Source organism: Meriones unguiculatus, chromosome 1, assembly GCF_030254825.1.
Source record: "Meriones unguiculatus strain TT.TT164.6M chromosome 1, Bangor_MerUng_6.1, whole genome shotgun sequence".
NCBI classification, from domain to species: domain Eukaryota; kingdom Metazoa; phylum Chordata; class Mammalia; order Rodentia; family Muridae; genus Meriones; species Meriones unguiculatus.
In genome coordinates, this window is record NC_083349.1 from 33,709,938 (window position 1) to 33,733,086 (window position 23,149).

General features: G+C 35.9%; 1 protein-coding gene across 3 annotated transcripts in view; it reads right to left on the reverse strand.

Annotated features, from left to right (window-relative positions):
• Positions 1–23,149, reverse strand: part of Vps13a (vacuolar protein sorting 13 homolog A) — a 185,885-nt gene that overhangs the window by 144,446 nt on the left and 18,290 nt on the right. For all 3 annotated transcript variants that reach the window (XM_060387172.1, XM_060387175.1, XM_060387176.1), the window contains exons 7-19: positions 19,867–19,926; positions 17,896–17,955; positions 16,914–16,994; positions 16,556–16,613; positions 12,505–12,632; positions 12,217–12,323; positions 11,304–11,475; positions 10,731–10,793; positions 10,146–10,275; positions 8,886–8,980; positions 8,427–8,569; positions 5,061–5,247; positions 4,861–4,975 (exon numbers count right to left, since the gene is read on the reverse strand). In XM_060387172.1, coding sequence (XP_060243155.1) covers positions 4,861–4,975; positions 5,061–5,247; positions 8,427–8,569; positions 8,886–8,980; positions 10,146–10,275; positions 10,731–10,793; positions 11,304–11,475; positions 12,217–12,323; positions 12,505–12,632; positions 16,556–16,613; positions 16,914–16,994; positions 17,896–17,955; positions 19,867–19,926 — 1,399 coding nt within the window. The remainder of the gene's footprint in view (positions 1–4,860; positions 4,976–5,060; positions 5,248–8,426; positions 8,570–8,885; positions 8,981–10,145; positions 10,276–10,730; positions 10,794–11,303; positions 11,476–12,216; positions 12,324–12,504; positions 12,633–16,555; positions 16,614–16,913; positions 16,995–17,895; positions 17,956–19,866; positions 19,927–23,149) is intronic.

Sequence of the window (23,149 nt, forward strand, 5' to 3'; positions counted from 1 at the left end):
CCACCAGCCTACTTCAAAGTATGAACAATTTCCCCTTAGCTCCTTTCTTACGCCCCTCAGCCTCTTTTACTAGCTATTCTTTTCTGCCACCCACCAACCTGAGGAAGCACCTTCTACCAGGAAACACACAGCCATCACACTTGCTCAAGAGCCAGAGAGGACAACAGACACCAAAGAATGGAACAGCTGCCAAATAAAGAAAAAAACAGGTATCAACACCTACAATCATTTCTGTTGTCACAATCTGAGAAGTCTAGACACTATCACAAAACACAACAGCCAAGATAACATGTGTCCATCAGAACCCAGTAACCCTACAACAGTAGACTATGAGAAATGTAGTATTACTGAAGAATAAGACAAAGAATTGAAAATAACAATTATAAATATGTTCAAGGATCTTAAAGATGATATGGATAAATCCCTTAACAAAGTCTGTGAAAATACAAACGATGGAATGAAATAATGAAAACAGTTTAAGACATGATAGTATAAATAGAATTACTAAAGAAAACCCAGACTGAGATAAAAATTTTAAAAAGTCAAAAACCTCAGAGGCAAAGCCTCACCAACAAAGTACAAGACGTGGAAGACATAATCTCAGATAAAAGACAAGGTTTAAAAAAAATGGATACAAAAAAAAAAAATGGATACCTCAATCAGGAAAAAAAAAAAAAAAAGTTCAATCTAAAAACTCCAGGAATAAAAATCCAGGACACTATGAAAGAGCAAATCTATGAATAATAGGAATAGAGAAAAAAATTTTCCTAACCTAAAAAAGGTGGTGCTATTCAAAGTACAAGCAGCATATATAGAACACCAAATACACAGGAGCAAAAGAATTCCCGAGGACACATAATAATCAAAATATTTAACATACAGAACAAACAAAAAGGGAAAAAACTTTGAGGGGAAAAGACCGAGAAAGATATAAAAGCAGACCCATTTGAATAACACAACTGTAAAGAGACCATAGATACAAGCCCAAATTACTATATCTAGAAAAAATTTCAGTCACAATAGATGGAAAAACATTCCATGGTAAAAAAAAAAAAAAAAAAAAAAAAAACAATCAAAGACAAATGAGCAGTGTCTTTATTCCAATCCAGCTATAAAGAAGTTACAAGATTGCAAACTTCAAGCTGAAGAGTTACCCAATCCCCCAAAAACAATAATAATCTCAGACCAGCAGATGAAAAGCAAGGAAAATATTCACACCACTCAAACAAGATAATGGGAATCAAAAAAACTACTCACTGACAACTTTCAATATCAATGGTTTCAGTTTCCCAATGTAAAAAATATATATATACTAACAGACTGCATGAGAAAATATAATCCATCTTTCTACTGCATCTAAGAAACATACCTTAACATAAAGAATAGATGTGATCTCAGGGTAACCAAGATGAAAGAGGATAGTCTAAGCAAACAGACCAAAGAAGTAAGATGACACAGCCATTTTAATAACTAACAAAATAGACTTCAAGCCCAAATTTGTTTCAAAAGAGATAGGGAAAGACCAAAGAAAAAAATCACAAAGAGAATGTTGAAATTCTAAACATTTATATACCACACACACACACACACACACACACACACACTACCATAGCGAAAATCAGACATTGACTCTAACACACTGATAGTGACTTATATAATCAGATATCCAACTCTGACCAAAAGACATCATACAGACAAAAGCTAGACAGAGACATGCTGAAGTTAAATAACATGAACCAAATAGATTTAGCAATCATCTACAGAATATTTTGCACACGTCACCAGAAAAGAATGCACCTTTTTCTCAGCGAATCATGGAATTTTGTCAAAATTGATACTTGGACACGAAGCAAACCTCAACAGATACAAGAAAATTGAAATAACATAATCCTATCTGACTACTGTAGATTAAAGCTGGATATCAACACCAGAAAACTTACAAATTCATGGAAACTGAACACTTTACTACTGAATGGGAAAAAAAGAAAAAAAAAATCATCCTGAGTGAGATAACCCAGAATCCAAAAGACAAATATGGTATGCATTCTCTTTTATATGCCGCTAGCTTTTAGGCATCCAAATGGGATGCTGTTGTTTCAATAACTACAGTAAGGTAAAAAAACAAAAAACAAAAAACAAGGAACTAGGGAGAGGGAAGGCTCTCAAAGAAAGGGAAATAGTCTGCATAGTAAGAGAGAAAGTGTGCAAACTGGAGTGGGAGTGTTAAATGAAGTTGGGGAGAAAGAGAAGGAGAAGAATAGCTCACACCAAAGCCCATTTGATGGAGTATATAAAAAACTATTACAATATCAGCTTCTTTAAATGTATATAAATAGGAAAATCTAAACGAAGTCACTAAATAGTATGGGGAAACAGAGTTCCAACTAGATATCTCTTGCAACCAGGTGAAGCCTCCAGTGCCAAGAATGGGTTACATCTAGTTGAACTGTTGGACAAAGAGGCCCAAGGAAACCCCCAACAACTCAGGCTATTATCAAAGCTATTTTTCTCCACAAACTAATGGTAAGGAACCATTGCTGAAGACAAAACTTACTTCCATATTTCATTGCAAACAGAGAAAAGCTGGTGCCCAGTTAGGAGCATTCACCCCTATCGACTAGTGTTCCTAGTACTAGAAGGTACTCTGCACGCTACTGGGAGAGAAAGGCAAACCTAACAACCCACTACTAACCCTTTGGTCTACAATGGAGATGCGCCTGTTAAGTATACATACTCGTGAAACAGCGGCACAGACTCTGGGAATAATCAACCATTATATGACTGGATTTAAAGTCCTATATCTGTAAGATGGAACCCATGCCTGACATTGCTCTGGTGGCTAAGAATCAGACTAGGCAGGCCATGGACCTAGAGGAAAACCAAATACTACTGTTCTGCTAAAGGAATGTAGCAGTAAAATGATTAACAACATTCTGCTCGACCCACAAATCAGTACCTCACCCAGCCATCATGCTCCAGCAGAAGATGAAAACTAATAGAGACCTACAACTGGACAGTAATCAGATAATCAAAGACCTTGGAACACTCAAACTTTAAAAGGATGTCTTCATCAAATCCTTCCCCTTCAGAGCTCAGGGAGTAGAAGAGGAGACACCTGCTGAGAGCCAGAAGGGGTGAATGATACTAAGGAAATAGTACCTTCCAGATACAACAGGATTGACACACATATGAACTCACAGAGACTGTGGCAGCTGCTACATGTTCCAGAACAAAGTACATGTTAGCTACATCACTGAATTCTTTTCTAATAGAATTTATTTAATTTTGGTATATGTGCATTAGTGTGAAGGTGTCAGATCCCAAGGAAACAGCATTACAGACAGTTGTGAGCTGCCATGTGGGTGCTGGGAATTGAACCCAGATCCTTTGGAAGACCATATACAGTGCTCTTACCACTGAGCCATCTCCCCAGTGCCCACCACTGAATTCTTGATAACACTTGTATAACGAAGAAATCTCTATTACTGTGATCCTACTACTGTCAGACATCTTGTCACAGTGAGAAAACACCTCAGTTAAACAAGTAAAAGGGAAGATCTGTTAGGATCCTGGTTTCAGAGAGCTGTGGCTCAAAAAAGTCCACATCATGGCAGCCAGGAAACAGGTAACCTGTGGCTTTCTTCCTTTTCCTCCTTTATTTGGTCTCCAGATGGCTTTCTGGTTTTCACCTGCCTTTCCATGTGGCCTCCAGGGCAATGGGATGGTCCTGTTCACTCTCATGACAGGTCTTCACCCTTCAGTTAATCCTCTCTGCAAACACTCTCACACACATACTCAACGACTTATACCCTACTCCTAGGTGCCTCTCTATCCCGGGAAGATGACCATCAAGAGTACGTTATCAAACTACCAGAGAATCTTTCACTTCAAAAAAGTTAGCAAGAAGCCATATCCATTTTTCTTATCAGAGACACAGGATAAATATGGTTATGCTCCCATTCACCTGAAATATTTACAAAGGATGAAGACACTGACACAGGAGAAAAAAATGAAACAAACAAAAACAGAAAAAGGAAATAATAAAGGCTAATGTAACAAAAACTAATAAAGAGGAAAATGAAAGGGAAAAATAATCTAAAGAATTATTTTTATAATAAAATTAATATATATTATGTCAAAATAAATGCTATATAATACTTACATTTTTAATAATATAAATATATAAGTATTTAAAATATATTTTTATAACATTTGAATTTTATATATTAGACATGTACTGTTTTAGTACTTTTTATATATTAGTAAAATAAAAACTTAGGAAATTGTCTTGGAGCAAAAAAATAGTAAATCTGACTGGCTACTCGATTTAAATACAATGGATTTGCATTTACTTCTGTGTATCTATCTGTCTCTATACAATAGGAAGAACTGATTGAAAAAGAATCTTAACTTCTGCTTTGGCTTTACTGCAAATACCAGTACATGGGCTGGAACGAAATTTAGGAATTTGAACAATAAATGGAATGTGTAACAGAGCAGAATACTAAGCACAAATATGTAATAAACAAACATGAAAATGTATTAACATATTCAAGCCGAAGGATACTGCGTAAATCCATAATGACACCTTTTATTCTCCTTGAGAAGACAAGATGAAACTTTTACTTCTGATCCTAATCCACCAAATTCTGGAATTCATTACAAAGAATGAAAATAGGAAGCCTCCTACTATCACAAATAGAGCTCTAAATACCTAAATGAAAATTTTTCAATTAACTTGATTGTTAAATATGATCTTGAGTATAAAATAATTAGATTGGTTTCTAGTAAACTATATCCAGTCTAGAAATCCATTTAAAGTAAAATTTTAATATTTATTTAATTGACAAATTACTTTACCTGTTGCTGTTTTATCTCGAAATTCTTCAAGTTTGACCAAAGTTGCTGAAGTGAGTTGGGCTAGATAGACATCTTTTGGAGGCCTGAAGAACTCCACTATACTATTGACTGTCCTCTGTTAAAATAAGAATCACCAACATGAAGCATAACTCAGAATAAATGAAAATACACTGAAACGTAGTAATACAGAAAATGCTTACTGCATCATATATTATCTCTAAGGGTTCAGCCTCTATGATACACCTCTGAGCAACAGTTTCATCTAAAGGATTTATCTCAAAAGTAATCTGGAAGAGTGACATATCATCCAACGAAGACAGTAGGTGAGGTTTTCCTGAATTATCTGGTAAGCCAGTAATATGAAATGAATCAATTTTAGTTTCAAATCTGTATAAAAGAATAGAAATTAAAAATCAGTAATACTATAGAAATATATATTAATCTTGAGGGAAGGGCTGTAGTTTAGTTGTAAGCACTTGCCTAAAATAAACACAGCCCTGAATCTGATCCCCATAAGAGACAGAGTATCAAGAATGTATAAAACACTGTTAAAAACTCAAAACAAGGCATAGGGGAAACTTAAAAGTAATTTCTCCTAACAAGATACAAACATCATCAACAAACAAAGAAAAAAAATGTTTAAAATCATTACCTATCAACAAAATGAAAATCAACCCCACACTGAGATACCACTTTTTGCTGAGATAGCATAATGAGAAGGATAGGTAACAAGTAGCAGTGGAGATGTGGAGACATTGAAAATTCCCTTCACCGCTAGTAGGAATGTAAAATGTGCCTGCTTTGGGAAATTGTCTGGTAGTTTCTCCTCAAGTTAATCATTAACAGTTACAATACAAGGCAGTAATAAGCCTATTCTTAGATATAACCCCCCCCCAATTTAAGACTTATATACAGATAAAACTTTTGTCCATATTCATATCAGGATTCATGTAGTCAATGATAGAAGCAACTCAATTACCCCATCAATTAAAGAACAGACATACAAAATATGGTACAACTATAAAATAGAATATGGGTAATAAAAAGTTATTACAAATTCATTAGACATGAAGGAACCTAAATGACAACATGTTAAGTGGAAAAAAAAGGAAAAAAAAAACAGTAAAGGCCACCTAATGGATGACTTCATGTGAAATGTCCAAAAAAATACTAATTCATCCCTCCCTCCCTCCCTTTCTCCCAATCTCTCTCTCTGTATCTGCCTGTATGTCTATGCTGCATGCATGAGTGTACAGCATGTACCTGTAACATGTACCACACCCATGTACCTATGTGCAAAGACCAGAGGAGAACATCAGATGGCATCTTCCTCCATCATTCTGCTATATTCTTTTAAGACAGGCTCATTCACTGAACAGAAACGCACCAATCAGGCTAGGCTGGCTGGCTGTGAGCTATTAGGATCACCTGTCTCCACTAGAGTTACAAGGCATGAATTCATACTGTTTATCTATTTATTTTGGATTCTGTTTCTGTTGTTGCTTTTTTGTGGGTGTTGCGGAACAGAACTAAGGTCCTTGTGCATAAATATCAAAGGTTCTTACCTACAGAACCATCTCTCAATCCCAGAATAAACAAATTCTCAAAAAGATTAGAAAACAAGTTAGTTGTTGTCAGAGGCAGGGAAAGAGAGCACTGAGAAGAGAGTGCTAGTAAAGGATAGACATTTTCTTCATGCTATGTTGTAATCTCTGGAATTATATAGAGGTAGTGGCTATATAATCTTGTACAATATCAATGTAAAAATGCGTATGTAATATAGTCACAAAAGAACAATATTACATGCTAAATTGATGAACTGTAGATATGTGAACTAATTCTCAATAAAACTAAAACAAAGCTTAAGCTACACCAAGCATGGTAGTACACACTTGTAATCTAGAAATGGAGAGGTTTAAGGCAGGAAGATAACAAACTCAAAGCCCACCAGTCTTTCATAGTGAATCTGAGGACAGCCTAGGAATATATAGGGAAACTCTCAAAAACAAAGAGAGGGAAGGACAAGGACAGGAGGGAAAAAAGTAGCAAGTTGGGGAGGAGCATGGAAAGAGGGAGGGGGGGAGGAAGGAAGGAAGGAAGGAAGGAAGGAAGGGAAGGAAAGATAAACCTATATTAAGAGCCACATTTTATGTAGAGTAGAGGAAGCCTTGAGTGTGTGAAGTCCTGGGTGAATATGTGCTGTTGACATGACCCAGCCAGGCCAAGGACCTTACTCTCAGCTGCATGGAAAAGAGCAAAGCCCACTGTCCACCTCCCTGGGGGGTGGGGTAAATTTAAGCTCAGAGAGGTGGCAAAGCCCCCTCTGCTCCTTGCTCTGATGTTCAAAGAGTATTCTCTACTACTCACATATTAAAAACAAGAACATCATGAAATTTGCAGGCAAGTGGATGGAACTAGAAAAGATCACCCTGAGGTACTCTAGACCCAGAAAGACACACATGGTATGTACTCACTTATAAGCAGATATTAGCCATACAGTATTGGATAACTATGCTACAACCCACAGACTCAAAGAAAATAAGTAACAGAGAGGGCTCAAGGGAAGATGTTTGAATTCCACTAGAATGGGAAAATAAAAACATCATAGACATTGGGAGTAGAGGGAACTGTGTGAGAGATGGAGTGGAGAGGGGAGGATAAGATGAGAGGAGCGAGAATGGGGGTGAGAGGGTTGGGAGGAAGTGGGTAAAAGGGTGGTACTGGGAGGAAAGGAAGGAGTTGGGGGTTGCTTTTGGGATATAAAATGAACAAATAAATAAATAAATGAAGATTAAAAAAAATTATATTCGCCCCCTTGATTTGCAGCCTGAAGACTGCTCCCCTACAGAGACTGCTACTACTAAGATTAGCTAACCCTGCCTCCTTATTCTGCTCTATTGTGACTCTGCCTCTTGGCTTAACTGTATGCAAAAATCCACCTCTGTGCTCAAACTGTGTGTAATGAATGTATTGAGCTATGGGGTGCTGCAGATTCTTCACCAGAGAGTCCACTTCTCCCGATCCCAGCTTTTTGTCCTCTTTTCTTCATTCCTTCACCCCGCCCCCAGGCAGGTCTGTCCAGGGACCTGCAGTTGTGCTGAATGTGACAACATTTATTGTTTCTTTCTGTAAGGTGCAAATACTTTTTAGTTTTTCTTTAGTGTTTTTCTATGCTAATATGTTACTTTCTACTGAATAGTACATCAACAATTAAAAATATACACAGTACAGAAGGAAAGTCTAAGTCCTTAAACACACAAAAGAGTACATTAAGTCACAGCACTTAAAGACTACAAAGTCTGCAAGCTATTGTCAGATTTTGGGGGTATTTTTTAATACTTGCATATAGATGATGTGGTTTCTTGGAGACTTCACCCAGGCAGGTCTAAGCTTGAATTTGTACTTTATATATTCCTCACACACATAGTCTAAGGGTAATTTTGTGTGTCTATGTTTTCACTGTTATCACACCAATTTTCCTGTCAACAGTCAAAGAACTTGGCATTCTATCTTTCAGATTTGGATTAATACTACTTACTCTGTAAAGAAAATACATTTATACTTACTTCATGGCTTGTGCTCCCGGTCTTTGCACAATCCAAGTACTAAGTCCTTCTACTATGATGTCCACCAACTCTGGCTTTTGGTGATTTTCTCTTAGAACAATAGACATCCTTTTCAAGTGAACAAAAAACTTCAAGGCTTCAAACTAGAGAATATCCAGAATAAAACAGAAGAGGTGTGGATGGGGAGAAGAAAGATATATAAACAAAACAATCTTATTTGTGTAACTCCTTTATTCCCAAAACCAGAGATAATTTTAAGACAATCCTTCATCTACCAAAGAATCACTAAAATAACTTTCATTCATATTTTGGGACTTAAGATAAAATCTTTATTTATAATCTCCAAAAAAGATTACAAAGACGTTATCCACATATAATTTCTGGAAGAATTACAGCAGGCACATGTAATATTAAAAGATACAAACAAAAAAAAAGATATAAACCAAGAAAATATCTTACTGTTTTTGGCAAGGTTGGATCAACTGCTGTTTCACTATAACCAATTGCTTCATAAAGTAAAACTTTTTCTTCGGGTGTCAACATTTCTTCAAGAACTATAAATGATAAATAAGTGCTTTATGGTCTTACTACTAACAATATAAAATAAACATAATTTACCTGGCTTTCTAAGTAAAAACAAACCTTAGATTTTTGTTTTATTTATAGTGTGTGTGTGTGAGAGAGAGAGAATATGCTCAGTTTGTGAAGGTCAGAGAACACTTTTGAGAAGGTGACTCTACTATTATGTGGGATCTAAGGTCCAAATTCAGGTCACCAAATTTGTAAACAACACTATAAACCACTCAGACATCTTCCTGCCCAACAAATTTTTATTTTTATTGTAATATATTTTACAAGTAATAGCTATAGATTCGTATTGGCAATTTAGAAATGATTCTTCAATAAAATGGGTTGCTAAGCAAAGCTTTGGCAATATACTTTTTTCACTGTCTGTGTTAAGCAAGAACTTACTAGGCACAGTGTTAACCAATACAAAGTATATGTATATACTATCTTAACTGTCTCTCCATTTACAGATGTGTAACACAGATCTAGAGCACCAAACTTCATCATACTGATAAGTGAGAAATCCAAAATGTATCACATATCTAAGTGATACCTAACTCTACACAGCTATGATCTTTATTATTTGGGTAAAAATCATGTTGTCTGTAATCCCACCTATCTAGGATCGGAGTCAGAAGATTAAACTGAGCTTCAACAACAGGGACAGCCCAGGAAAAAAAAAAAAAAACAAAAAAACCTGTTTACTTAAAATAGTTACAGACTTGAGGCAGTATCGCAGAGGTACAGTGCGTGCCTGAATATAAGCAAGGCTCTGGGCTTACTCCACAGCACACACACACCTACACTTCCCAAAAAGAGAAGGCAGAAGAAAAAAAAATCTTCCTAAGAAGCAACTTCAAAAAAAAAAAAAAAATTTCCTGTGGTTCAAAGAGTTCTGAGACTTCTATTTGCCTATCACTATACCCCATGTGCTGCATTGAGTACACCCAGTGCAAAGCTCTTCTGCAGCATCTGGAGGATTGCTTCAACTATTTTATTGAACAAATACCTCAAAATAACAGTAATTTTATAATTTTGATAACAATTTATCATTATGAATACTTACTTATATTATCTATCTTAATAAGAAAAAATTCTGAAAAACTTTACTTCCACACTTAACTATACTAATACAAAATAAAATGAACATACTTCCAGGTTTAACATCTAGTTGTTGATTAGCATTTGATTCTGACCAAGTCCACAGCCAGCTAAACCATCCTGAATTATCCTCTGGATGTTTGACTCCTTCTTTGTAAATCTTATATCCAGCTTTCTTTACCTAAAATAAACAAGTTTTCCAATAGATAACAAATTATCTTTCTTTTAGCAAGCAAAAGAAATGGAAGCAAGATTATTTCCAATGAACCTATTTTGAGGTGAATAAATGCAAATAAACACACATACTAACAACATAACACAGTAACTGTAACATTCACCAAACAATACTTTGGAGTAACACATGGTTGTCCCTGTGGTCTACCAAGGTAAGAGAAACTGCAGGCTGGAGAATTAGCTTTGCATCTACTAATGAACTACAAAACTTTCAGAAGCCTAATTGCTTACAAAAAACTTTGACTTATTTGAACAAATGTTACAAAAACATATCAAGTTTTATTGACAAACAAAATGCACATTTGAACTCTTCAGAAAACAGCATTTTGCACAATACTGATATTACATTACCTGTCATATAATACTTTGATTCTTATCAATTTAATGATAATCTGAAATTACCTCAACTTCTGCCTGTTGTCGAACTATGGTTATATTAAAAACATCCAAGGTTCTCTCCAACTCCTGAAAATGTAAGAAAAAAAATCGTTAACTGTACAGTAATTTTACATATCCAACTTTAGAATATAAGCTACTACACTAAGGAAAGACAATGGGAAACAGAATATAGAACACCTTCAATATGTTATCTTACATTCTGGGTTGCAAGGTTTACTTACACACACACACACACACACACACACACGCTGGTGTAATAAATAAAAGCAGAAACATATCCAAATAAGAGAGATAGAGCATGGTCAATAAAAAGACTAAATAATTAAAAAGTAGCAGTCACTAACAACTCGGGAGAAGGGACATAGGGGTGACTCAGCAAATAGACATGCTTGCCACCATGCCTGTCTAACTCACATGGTAGAAGAGAAAATAACTCCATGTTACTCTCTGACCTCCATTCATGCACCACCATGACAAGCATGCACACATAAACACAAATAAATGTTTTAAAGACAAACAACACTAAGGAGAAATTATGCACCGCAAAATATCCAATGATTGTTTTAAAATGCTAACCTCCAGAGACATGAGAATTTCAGGAGATGGCTTCTTACTTGTTAGCTTTCTCTTATAAAATTCTCTATATTGTTTCATTTTCTGTCTATGAGCTCTAATATGATTCCATGACCACATCCGTAATCTGGGACAAACATTTACTTCAAGAATACTTTTTATAGCATAAGCCCACCTAGTTAAAAAAAAAAATAAAAAAGAAAGACCCCATACTTACTACCAAATCAACAATACCAAAACAACTGAATTTTTTTTTCTACTATGAGTAACTACAATAAGGAAACTATGAAAATAGTATGCTATCTAAACACTTTATTTACAGTAACACTCTATTAATTATTACTGTATCTTGCAACATAAAATAAACAAAACATTCAATATTGTTAAAAAACAGTTCTGCACAACTTAAGGCATAACTGGAAAACTAGTCAATAATATAGAAATAGTTATGTAAGAGTACCTACAAATTTTAGACACTGAACTAGAACTTAAAAAAAAGAATAGCAAGATTTTTAAATTTAAAAATAAGGTTACACAGGTAAGACTACTGGAACTGTCTGAGATACCAAATTTCAAGCTGAGTTGATACAGGTCTAATGAGTAAATTAGGGAAGTTTAGGGGGAAAAAACAAAACAAGATAAGCTTTAATTATTTAAAAAATGCTGACCCTACTCCGGTACATAAAAACTACATTATTTTAGGATTTCTAGTTGTAAATTCCATTTGAAGAATTTCTTGAGTCAATTCAGTAACACATAAAGGAAGCTACATAAATTGCTAGGTCCAAATCAGTCTGCACCAAATCTTACAACCGCTTTAAAAACATAGTAAATTTAGCTTTGTGATACATTCTTAAATATTAAAAATAATATTAATTAACATGTTTAAAATTTTCCAAACAACCAAAGCATTTACCATTCTTTGGCATGGTAGTGAAGAGGCACACTGGGCTTGAATTTTCTGTATGGCAGGTTTTGTTGCATCATGTCAACTGACTCGAGAAGCTCCATGAGACTGAAATACTAGGGAAAGAAAGTTAAAGCTCTGAAATATTTCAGGGTTCCTGTTCAACTACTCAAGGTAAAAGTCAAATTACTGAGTTTTTCACGAAATGTTATATAACCAAATTTCAGGAAACATGTAAACCTTAACTTAGTTTTCATTAAACAATAACTCAACCTAAATGTCACCAAAGAAAATCACCTGTGGTTTATTAAACTCAATTGCTATGGTATGTAATTCAACATCCAGGTTTATTTTGGGGTCAGAAAAGTCAAAATCTGGTCTTCGATTCATCTGAAGTTTGGCATTAGCAGATATAGGTCGAAAAACTGAAAAATAATACAAATGAAAAAAATTAGAGCTCTACTTCAAACGTGTCCAAGCACCAAACAGAGCATCTAGAAATACCTTTGCCCCTCTTTCACAGCCTCTCCACCCAAATACCCAAATACCCAAGCTGCTGACTCTGGTTAGACAAACTCTTCATAAATTAGTAGAGAAGAATCAGCTTTAATTCTAGATTTTAATTTATTTTTGGAGAATATTAGAAATGTTAAGATTTATTTATCATTAATTCGATTTTATGGTCATTTCTCTGTAAACTCCTATTCTTCAATTTGCACAAAGAGGTGGGAGAGTAACAATTTACTCAAGATTATCTGCTTGGATCAAATGTAACAAGTGTACAGGGGAGAACAGTGATAGGATCAACTACTGAATTATAATCTGAGTTGTATATAAAGATAATACAATATGCTTGTTTTAACCACCACTAGCACATCTTTTATACATTAAACTTAAATACTATCTGCTTGAATACAAAGCAATACTTGAACCTTTGACTTAAATCCTCAGATCTTTTAACCTGCTAAAATTAAGGCTTATTTTCTTTCTCATTTTTAACAGATATAATCATAAAAGTTACATGTGACCCATGTATACAATTATACATTGCTATACTTATATTAGTTAAAATAGTTCAATCATATCTGTCTGCTTAATTACCTGTCAATTCTTTATGATAAAAATTTGAATAGATTTTTTCCTATCTTTAAAAAAGATTATTTGGGGACTTTGGGAATGTTCAATGAGGCTAAATGAGTTTACCAGAGCCTAATGCAAAGCCTCACCTCGGAGAGTTGGATGCAAAAGGGCCTGGAGGGGGCCAGAAATGTGCTCTTTTTATTATTATTATTTTACAATTTATTCACTTTGTATCCCAGTTACTGTCCCCTTCCTCATCTCCTGATCCCACTCTCCCTCCCTCTTCCTCCCCTATCCCTCTTCCCGAGTCCACTGATAGGGGAAGTCCTTCTCCCCTCCTGTCTGACCCTAGCCTATCAGGTCCCATCAGGACTGCCTGGATTCTCTTCCTCTGTGGGCTGGCTAGGTTGCCCCACCAGGGGAGAATTGATCAAGGAGCATGCAACTGAGTTCATGTCAGAAACTGTCTCTTCTCCCCTTACTAGGGAATCCACATGGAGACTGAGCTGTGTATGGGCTACATCTGAGCAGGGGATCTAGGTCCTCTCTATTTTAGTTAGCCAAACTAAAAGACAGAGAGAGACACTATCCAAATCAACAAAATCAGAAATGAAAAGGGGTACTTAACAACAGACACTGAAGAAATACAAAGAATCATTAGGTCCTACTTCAAAAGCCTATACACAACAAAATTTGAAAATCTAAATGAAATGGACAATTTTCTTCATAGACTCCATTTACCAAAGTTGAATCAAGATCAGGTAATAAATTAAATAGTCCTATGTCCCCTAAGGAAATAAAAGTTCTCATCAAAAGAAACACACACTTCCAACAAGCTTCTAAGTGATGTCAACGCTGCTCGGTGGAACCACAGTTTACAACACTGCTGGACTCCGTCCACTTTCTCTTCTACACCACTATTTCACAGCCTCTTCTCTCTTCAGATGCCTTCAGCACCTAAGGTGCTTTCAAAACGCATGCACACATGCTCTCAAGAGAAGCACCATTAACTCCTATTACCATCCCTATTCATCTAGCAAATACCAATATTCTTCTCTTACAACCAAACTGTCTTACAAGATGAACTGATTATGTCCTGCCCCTAAAAAAGCTCTTCATTTATGTGACAGAATCCAGAAATCCTCCCAAATCTTTTACATCATTACATTTGCATGTTCTACTGGATAATTCTTAGCTCAGCATTATCTATCCCATTAACTAGAAGAAAAGGAGATTAGGTAGAAGGCAAGGAAAACAAGTATGCAGCTATCAACTTATAAACATCAAATTCACTTTTAAACGCTTGTTTAAAAAAAGAAAAAAACATGGTTTTAGGCCATTAGTATTTTAGCATTTTCCCCTTTACCAACTGGCATAATGCTATACTTAGAGATCAACAGGAGAGAGTCATACTGTGAGATCAGTATGCTCATTTAACAGGCTTCCACAGAGGCAAGATTCACTAACACCTAGCTCTGATATAAGATGGTTTCTCCGGTATCTGGTTCCCACTGCACAAAGGACTTCTCTGGCATCAGCATTTCGCAATGCACAGCAGCTAGCAGTAGCCAGCAACCAACAACTTCCCCCAGGACCTTGCTTTAAGGACAGGCCAGGAGATACAACACCAAGCGACCATTAGTTACAGAGGTGGATTGCCAACATATTTTGCTAACACAATAGTACAGAGACATTCTGACCCTAAAAAAAAATAATGTTCATGTCATTTTCAACAATTTCTGCATTTCAATCACAGGTTGAAGGTCTTCTTTAGAAACGCATCCTTAGCTCAAATATAGAGTCCATTCTTTTCATCTACCACTCCTACATCCTTTAGCATTCTTTATGCTTTTCACCAGCTGATCCTGTTATTCAAATCTCCTTTAACAGTTACTAATTATTTGCTTTCTTCAATGGACTCTTACACACAAAATATAAGTCAAATCTACATATATCTGAGAATTATAAACATATGACAGGTAGTTATCTGACCTCATATTTCCTCTGAGAAGGAATTAAAAATAAAACCAACTTCAAAATAATGAAAATAAAAGTTTGGCACAAGGCACTAGGCATGCAGCTCAGTAACAAAGTGATTGCCTGGCAATCCCAGGGGAAAAAGAAAAGAAAAGAAAAACAAGAGACAATGATAACAATAACAAAACCTGCCAGAGTTGACAGAAATGCCATTTGAAGAAATTATGAAAAAGTTATCACAAACATAGCAATAAATGAAGAAAACTTTTACTGATATCAAGAAAACTCCAAAAAACAATATGCTACGCCTTATCTGGAAGCCAAATTTTAAAACTAAGTTACTAAGTAGCCTCAAAGCTAAAAATATTTTTTAAATCACTCCTTTCCTACCTTGTCATCATAAAAGTAATATATAGTTTGGACGCAAAGGTTCTTGTCTTTAATCCCAGCTTTGAGAGGCAGAGGAAAGAACTGTCTTCTTTGTGCATTTGACATCAGCCTAACTACACAGTTAGTTCCAAGACAGCCATAGCTACATAGTGGGTGCTGGAGGTTAATCTATGTTCACTTAAAATAACTCAACAGTAAAAAATAAAAATTTTAAGCGAGATACGGTGATTCCCACCTTTAAACCCAGAATTTGGGTAAGACAGGAAAACTGCCATAAGTTTGATACAAGCCTGGGTTACTGAATAAGACTTTTGTCTTAAAAGATGAAATTATTAGACAGTTGATAAACAGAAAAATCATAATACCACTATAGTTATACCAGTTAGCTATATTAAATTGTACTTGATTCTGAAATGTCTTAATAAACATTACTATAATTGATACTAATCCTTAATATTTAACACAATTCATTAAAATTCTCTTATTAGACACTTTCTCCTACAGTTTTGAAATGTAACCAAAATTCTAATAAAATATGTTGAAAAGGTAAGTATATTTTAATTTAAGTTGAAAAGTGTGTGTGTATGTGTGTGTATATATATTAACTAGGAGGAAATTTAATATAATACAATCCAGTAGAAACTGGGAACAGTGGCATACGCTTATAATCCCAGCAATCAGGAGGCAGAAGCAGACAGATCTCTGTGAGTTCAAGGCCAGCCTGGTCTACAAAGCCAAGTCCAGGACAGCCAAGCTTACACAGAGAAACCATGTCTAGAGTAGACAAAATAAAACAAAACAAAACAAAAAAAGAAAAACAAAAGATAATCCAGTATATCAGCAATGTTAACATAATAGTTTATACTAAATTTGCTAATTTTTATTTTATCTAAGAACTTACCAAAATCATAACCTCCTGGAACAATATTTTCATTGACAATACCATTTTTCAAGGCTTCCTATTAAAAAAAAAACTGTTTTATAGTTGTGCAAATATCTTTATCCTACAAACATATTATCAACAAGAATATTTAAAGGCAATTTAAAAATGATTAAAACTTCACCACGATAAAATGTTCAAAGGGCTGAGCAATGTTATCATTACCTATTATGAAGGAATCTTCTAGTTAATTCTGTTTTTAAAAGTCCTATAGGGCTCTGTTTAGAAGCAACACTGACTCTAGGGCTGCATTTTGGACTACGAGTCAAACATTATATAAAATGTAATACAACAAATGTACACATAAATATTTACTTACCAATGATTCATCATAATTACTCAGATAGTACATTTTAGACTTCACATTCCAGTAAGCAAAAAGATTATCTAACCGGATTAGCTAGAAATAAAGCAAGTTTATTACATGTTTGTTAGTTGTTTTTTGCTTTTTTTTTTTTTTTACAACTTATTTACTTTGTATCCTGACTGTAGACCCCTCCCCTTATCTCCTCCCAGTCCCACCCTCCCTTTCTACTCTCCCCCCCCATGCCCCTCCTCTAGTCCACTGATAGGGGAGGTCCTGCTCCCCTACTATCTGACCCTAGCCTATCAGGTCTCATCAGGACTGGCTGCATTGTCTTTTCCTCTGTGGCCTGGACAGGCTGCTCCACCTTAAGGGGGAGGTGATAAAAGAGCCAGCCACTGAGTTCATGTCAGAGATAGTCCTGTTCTCCTTACTAGAGTACCCCCACTTGGATACTGAGCTGCCATGAGCTACATTTGTGCATGGGGTCTAGGTCTCCTTGGTTGGAAAACTGGTCTCTGTAGGTACCTCTGGGCCCAGGTTTTTTGGCATTGTTGGTCTCCTTGTGGAGCTCCTGTCCCCTCCAGGTCTTTCTATCTCCCCCTTCTTTTATAAGATTCCCTACACTCTGCCCAAGGTTTGGCTATGAGTCTCAGCATCTGCTTCAATACCCTGTTGGGTCTTTCAGAGGCCATCTGTGGTAGGGTCCTGTCTTGTTCCCTGTTTTTTCCCACTTCTGATGTCTATCCTGTTTGCCCTTCTAAATGAGGTTCCAGCCTCTTCCCTAGGATCTTGTTGTTTATGTTTATCTTCGTTACTTTTTTTAAAGGATTTTTAACGTTTGCTCTGCTCAGAAGTCTCAAGGAAGTGAGTCTAATCCTAGGTAAAGAAAATAGACATAATTCCCATAATTGTTGTTTACACAAACACACATATCATCAGCAGAATCTCTCTAAAATTCTCTTTCATCCAGTCAAGGGAATAGAATTTATTTTACCTTCCGAACTAGTTTCTCAGCTTCATCATGTAAACATGGAACCCAGTATTGATCAGTTGTCTGAAGGGGACCGGGGAAAAGAAAAAGACCATTATATATAACAAGCAAGTCATTATCTATCATACCCTAAGATCAATTTCCCATGAAAATCCTTGGAAAACATATCATTTAGTCAAAAATAATATTATCAGACCACTAACCCTAACCCTTTGCTTTCAAAAAAATGCACTGAACAAAAACAAGCAAAAATAATCAATTTCAAACAGGTAATTTTATAACCCCAATACACAACAGACAGAACATAGCAAAAACAAAAAAAAAATTAAACTCAGAGGTGTGCCAGATACAATGACTAACCTAAAACAGTACACTTGTTGAAAGGACTCCTGACAAAACAACCTCATCACCACCAGAGTCCAGACACCATGAACAGATACTACTTATGGTAAACTTGTGATTCCAGGAAGGAAGACATAGTTGGTTTTGTTTGCTTGTTTATTGTGTTTTGATTTTGTTGTTTTTTGTTTTGTTTTAAGGCCCAAGATATGGCCAGAGAATAAAATACAGGAAGTAAAAAAAAAAAAAAAAAAAAAAAAAAAAAAGAAAAAGAAAACCAAACATGTTAATTAAGGTCAGACTTTAAAGCTTTATACACAGTATAAATACAAGACCACAGATTTTAAACCAAGAGTAATCAAAGTCACTGAGGATAAGACCAGGTGTATACTGAAGACTACTTATCAAGGAATGTTGCAGAAGGCCCCAGGTTCAAACCAAAATTTTAAATTTTAAAAAATAAAAAATGGGAAATGAAGTATTCAAATAATTATTTGTATATGAATTTTTCTTTCAAGGCAAGGTCTGGTAATATAGCCCAGACAGCCTTGAGCTCATGCTACTACCTCAGGTTCCAGATGCTGGGATAACAGCTCTGTGCCATCACATCCTGCCAGATCCTTGATTTGAGAAAAATGGTTCCCACTGTTGTGTGAAGAACTGACTAATAGAATGGCTCCCAAACTTTAGCATGAATTATGATCAACAGGAGTGACTTTTAAAGCACAGATTTTATACTAGAGATGTGGCTCAGCTGCAGATTGCTTACCCAACATGCTGAGCCCCAGCATTGCAAAAACCTGTAAAACTAAATATACAAAACACATATCAGGATGCCAAACCAAGAGTCTGTGACTGTATGAGTCTCCTATGGCTGACATGTTTCCAGGAACCTCCAAAGTTTATGGGGTTCGCAGAGATAATTCAGTGGTTAGAAACAAATATGACTTTTGCAAAGGACTAGGGTTCAGTTCTCAGCACCCACACACAGTGACTCACAATTACTCCAATACCTACACTGTCTTCTGTCTTCCTTTGGTGGGGTCCCATTATGCGCATATGATGCACATAAATACACTCAGGAAGACACAAATATACATAAAGTATTTTCAATCAATAAAGCCACTGTTGTTTTTGGAGCAATAAATTTCACTTTACCAAATATAAATAGTAGCTCTCTATATTTTTCTATCTGTCAGCAGAACAACAGATACCATCCCTTTTACCAAGGAATCTCTGGCTTACACAACTCTCTTCCCTTTCTTTTTCACTTGCAGAATCATGTTTTAAAAAGTAAACTATGCAAAATAAACTAATAGAAGATATAATACTGAATGGAATATAATACTGAATTGTGTTATTTGTAGCTACAAAATTAAAGATGAAAATCACAGTAAACTACAAAAAGGTAACCTACAGAAGAACCATATAAAATATCTGTATCAACTTAAAAAGTGAAATCAACATTTTGGTGATAAGCACCTACTTACTCCTCCATTCTAATCAAATCTACTAGCTTCCTAGACCATTCTACACACCCAAACACATACCAAGTATATTTTTGATGCCGACTTAACCATGTATCCATTTATACTATACAATTTAAAAAGTTACATTTTCTTTCGAACAAAGTACCTGCATGCTGAGATTTTGAAGGGAAATACCAAATGACAGTGGTTTGTCTCCATTTGTGATCTTAAAAAAAAAAAAAAAGAGTGAATTAGACAGACAGTGCTTTCAGTCCCAACCTTTGCCAGAAAAAAAAAAGAAAAACAAACACAAACAAACCCCTCTATTTTTACATAAATTCTCCATCAATGCATTTAAAACTATCAATCTCTATGCACTTTAAAATGTAAAATACCAAAGTAGGTCTTTAGACTCAAAGACCTACTACGTTGGGCATTTTTTCCATAGACTTGGTCTTTCCACCTATGTATTAGTTTTTTTTTTCTTTATTTTTTTAAACTGATTGGAAAAAAGTGCACTTTAAATTATTTATGAAAGTTTATGATGTATCTATGTTTTTTTCTTTTTTATTAATTACAGTTCATTCACTTTGTATCCCAGCTATAGCCCCCTTCCTAATCCCTTCCCAATCCCACTCCTCTTCCCTCTTCTCCTCCATGCCCCTCTCCAAGTCCAAGGTCCTCTTCCCCTTCCCTCTGGCCCTAGCCTATCAGGTCTCATCAGGACTGGCTGCACTGACTTCTTCTGTGGCCTGGTAAGGCTGCACCTCCTCAGGGAGAGGTGATCAAAGAGCCAGCCACTGTGTTCATGTCAGAGACAGTCCTTGTTCTCCTTACTAAGGCACCCACTTGGACACTGAGCTACTATGGGCTACATCTGTGCTGGGGTTCTAGGTTATCTCCATGCATGGTCCTTGGTTGTAGTATCAGTCTCAGAAAAGAGCCCTGGGCCCAGATATTTTGGTTCTGTTGCTCTCCTTGTGGAGCTCCTGTCTCCTCCAGGTCTTTCTATCTCCCCCTTCTTTCATAAGACTCCCTGTACCCTGCCCAAAGGTTGGTTATGAGTCTCAGCATCTGCTTTGATACCCTGCTGGGTAGAGTCTTTCAGAGGTCCTCTGTGGTAGGCTCCTGTCCTGTTGCCTGTTTTCTCCCTCTTCCAATGTCCATACCATTTGCCTTTCTGAGTGAGGACCCAGGGTCCTCCTTCTTGCTTAGCTTCTTTAGGTATACAGATTTTTGTAGGTTTATCCTATATTATATGTCTAATATCCACTTATAAGTGAGGGTATACCATGTGTGTCTTTCTACTTCTGGGATACCTCACTTAGAATGATCTTTTCTAGATCCTACCATTTGCCTGCAAATTTTATGATTTTCTTGTTTTTAATTGCTGAGTAGTATTCCATTGTGTAAATGTAATACAATTTCTGTATTCATTCCTCTATTGAGGGACATCTGGGTTGTTTCTAGATTCTGGCTATTACTGCTATGAACATGAACATGATTGAGCAAATGTCCTTGTTATGTCCTTGAGCATATTTTGGATATATGCCTACGAATGGTATAGCTGGATCTTGAGGAAGCACCATTTCTAATTGAGAAAGCACCAGATTGATTTCCAAAGTGGTTGTACAAGTTTACATTCACACCAGCAATGGAGGAGGGTTCCCCTTTCTCCACATCCTCTCCAGCATGTGTTGTCACTTGCTTTTTTTGATCTTAGCCATTCTAATGGATGTAAGATAAAACCTCAGGGTCGTTTTGATTTGCATGGTACTGGCATAGAAAAAGAATGATGGGTCAATGGAATTGAATAGAAGATCCAGAAATGAACCCACACACCTATGGATAATTCATTTTTGACAAAGAATACAAAACCATACAATGGATAGAAGACAGCATCTTCAACAAATGGTGCTGGTCCAACTGGATGACTACATGTAGAAAAATGCAAATAAATCCATACTTATAACCCTGAACAAAACTAAAGTCCAAGTAGACGAAAGACCAGATACACTAAATCAGTTAGAAGAAAAAGTGGGGAAGAGCCTAGAACTCACTGGCACAGGAGACCACTTCCTGAACAGAACACCAACAGCATAGGCTCTAAGAACAACAATCAATAAATGGGACCTCATAAAACTGAAAAGCTTCTGTAAAGCAAAGGACACTACTGTAAGAGCAAAATGACAGCCTACAGACTGAGAAAGGATCTTCACCAACCCTGTATCTGACAGAGGCTGATTTCCAGAATATATAAAGAACTCAAGAAGTTAAAAAGCAACAAATCAAGTAATCCAATTAAAAAATGGGTACAGAGCTAAACAGAGAATCCTCAACACACGAATATTGAATGGTAGAGATACCCTTAGTCATCAGGATTTTTGTTTTTGTTTTTAATCTCAGACTCTTTGGGTCATCTTTTAAGCAGCAACTGGAGGCTCTCTCACAGCCACAGATGATGACTACCTCTCATTGGAATGGCAGCATTATTTTATGAAACTTATGTTATGGGCACAATTTTATTTTAAAGAGGAGAGGGGACATGTTCACTCAAAGATTTATATATATTTTCATTGTAAGAACCCAACTTTTTGTTAAGTCTTAATTGTTAAAAAATATATATTTGAAGCCAAGAAGACTCTTGAAAGTTCTTTCTTCCAAGAACCAAGAGACAGCCAGGTTAATGATGTAATTCTCTAGGGCACATGTATTGGTGTTGTGCCTTTTCTACCATACAAGATTAAATAAACTTGTCAGAAGTGTGCTTAAAAAAAAAAATTTTTTTTAAGGACACAACATTATTAAAAGCAAATGGGATGGTTATCTTTAATTGTGAACTTGACACAATCTGGAAGCACCTGAGCATCAGGTTCATTTTTGGTCATGTCCAGTAAGACAAGGTGTTGTGTATATAGGGGTAGAGGTGGATCATCTTGATGATGTTAACTGATATGCCCTCTGTGGGTGGCATCACTCCCTGGATTCGGGTCCTGTGCTATGTATGAGTGGCAAAAGCAAGCTGAGTACAGCATGCAATTCATTCTGTTTCTACTTTGATGAATGTGAATGCGACTCTCTGCATCATGTTCCTGCCCTTATGTTCTGCAATGATGAACTCTGACCTGAATTGTAGCCAGTAAAGTATTTCTCTCTTAACCATGCTTTTATCAGGTTTTTCATCACAGCAACAGAAAAACCACAAACTAGAACAGCAACTAAATACATATTTAAGAAAACAATAAAGTAATGAAGAGCAGAAATGAAGTTAGCTCTACTTACTTCTAAAACAGTGATCTTTCCTGGAGGTAAAAAAATAATCTGTAAAATTCATTAACTCCCAAGACACCACCTTCATAATCCACAGTTTGAACAGCTTAATAAGCAAAGTGTAATCAAGAACTCATTAAAAGTGCAACAATAAAATAAAAAGATCTTATGGTCCTAAG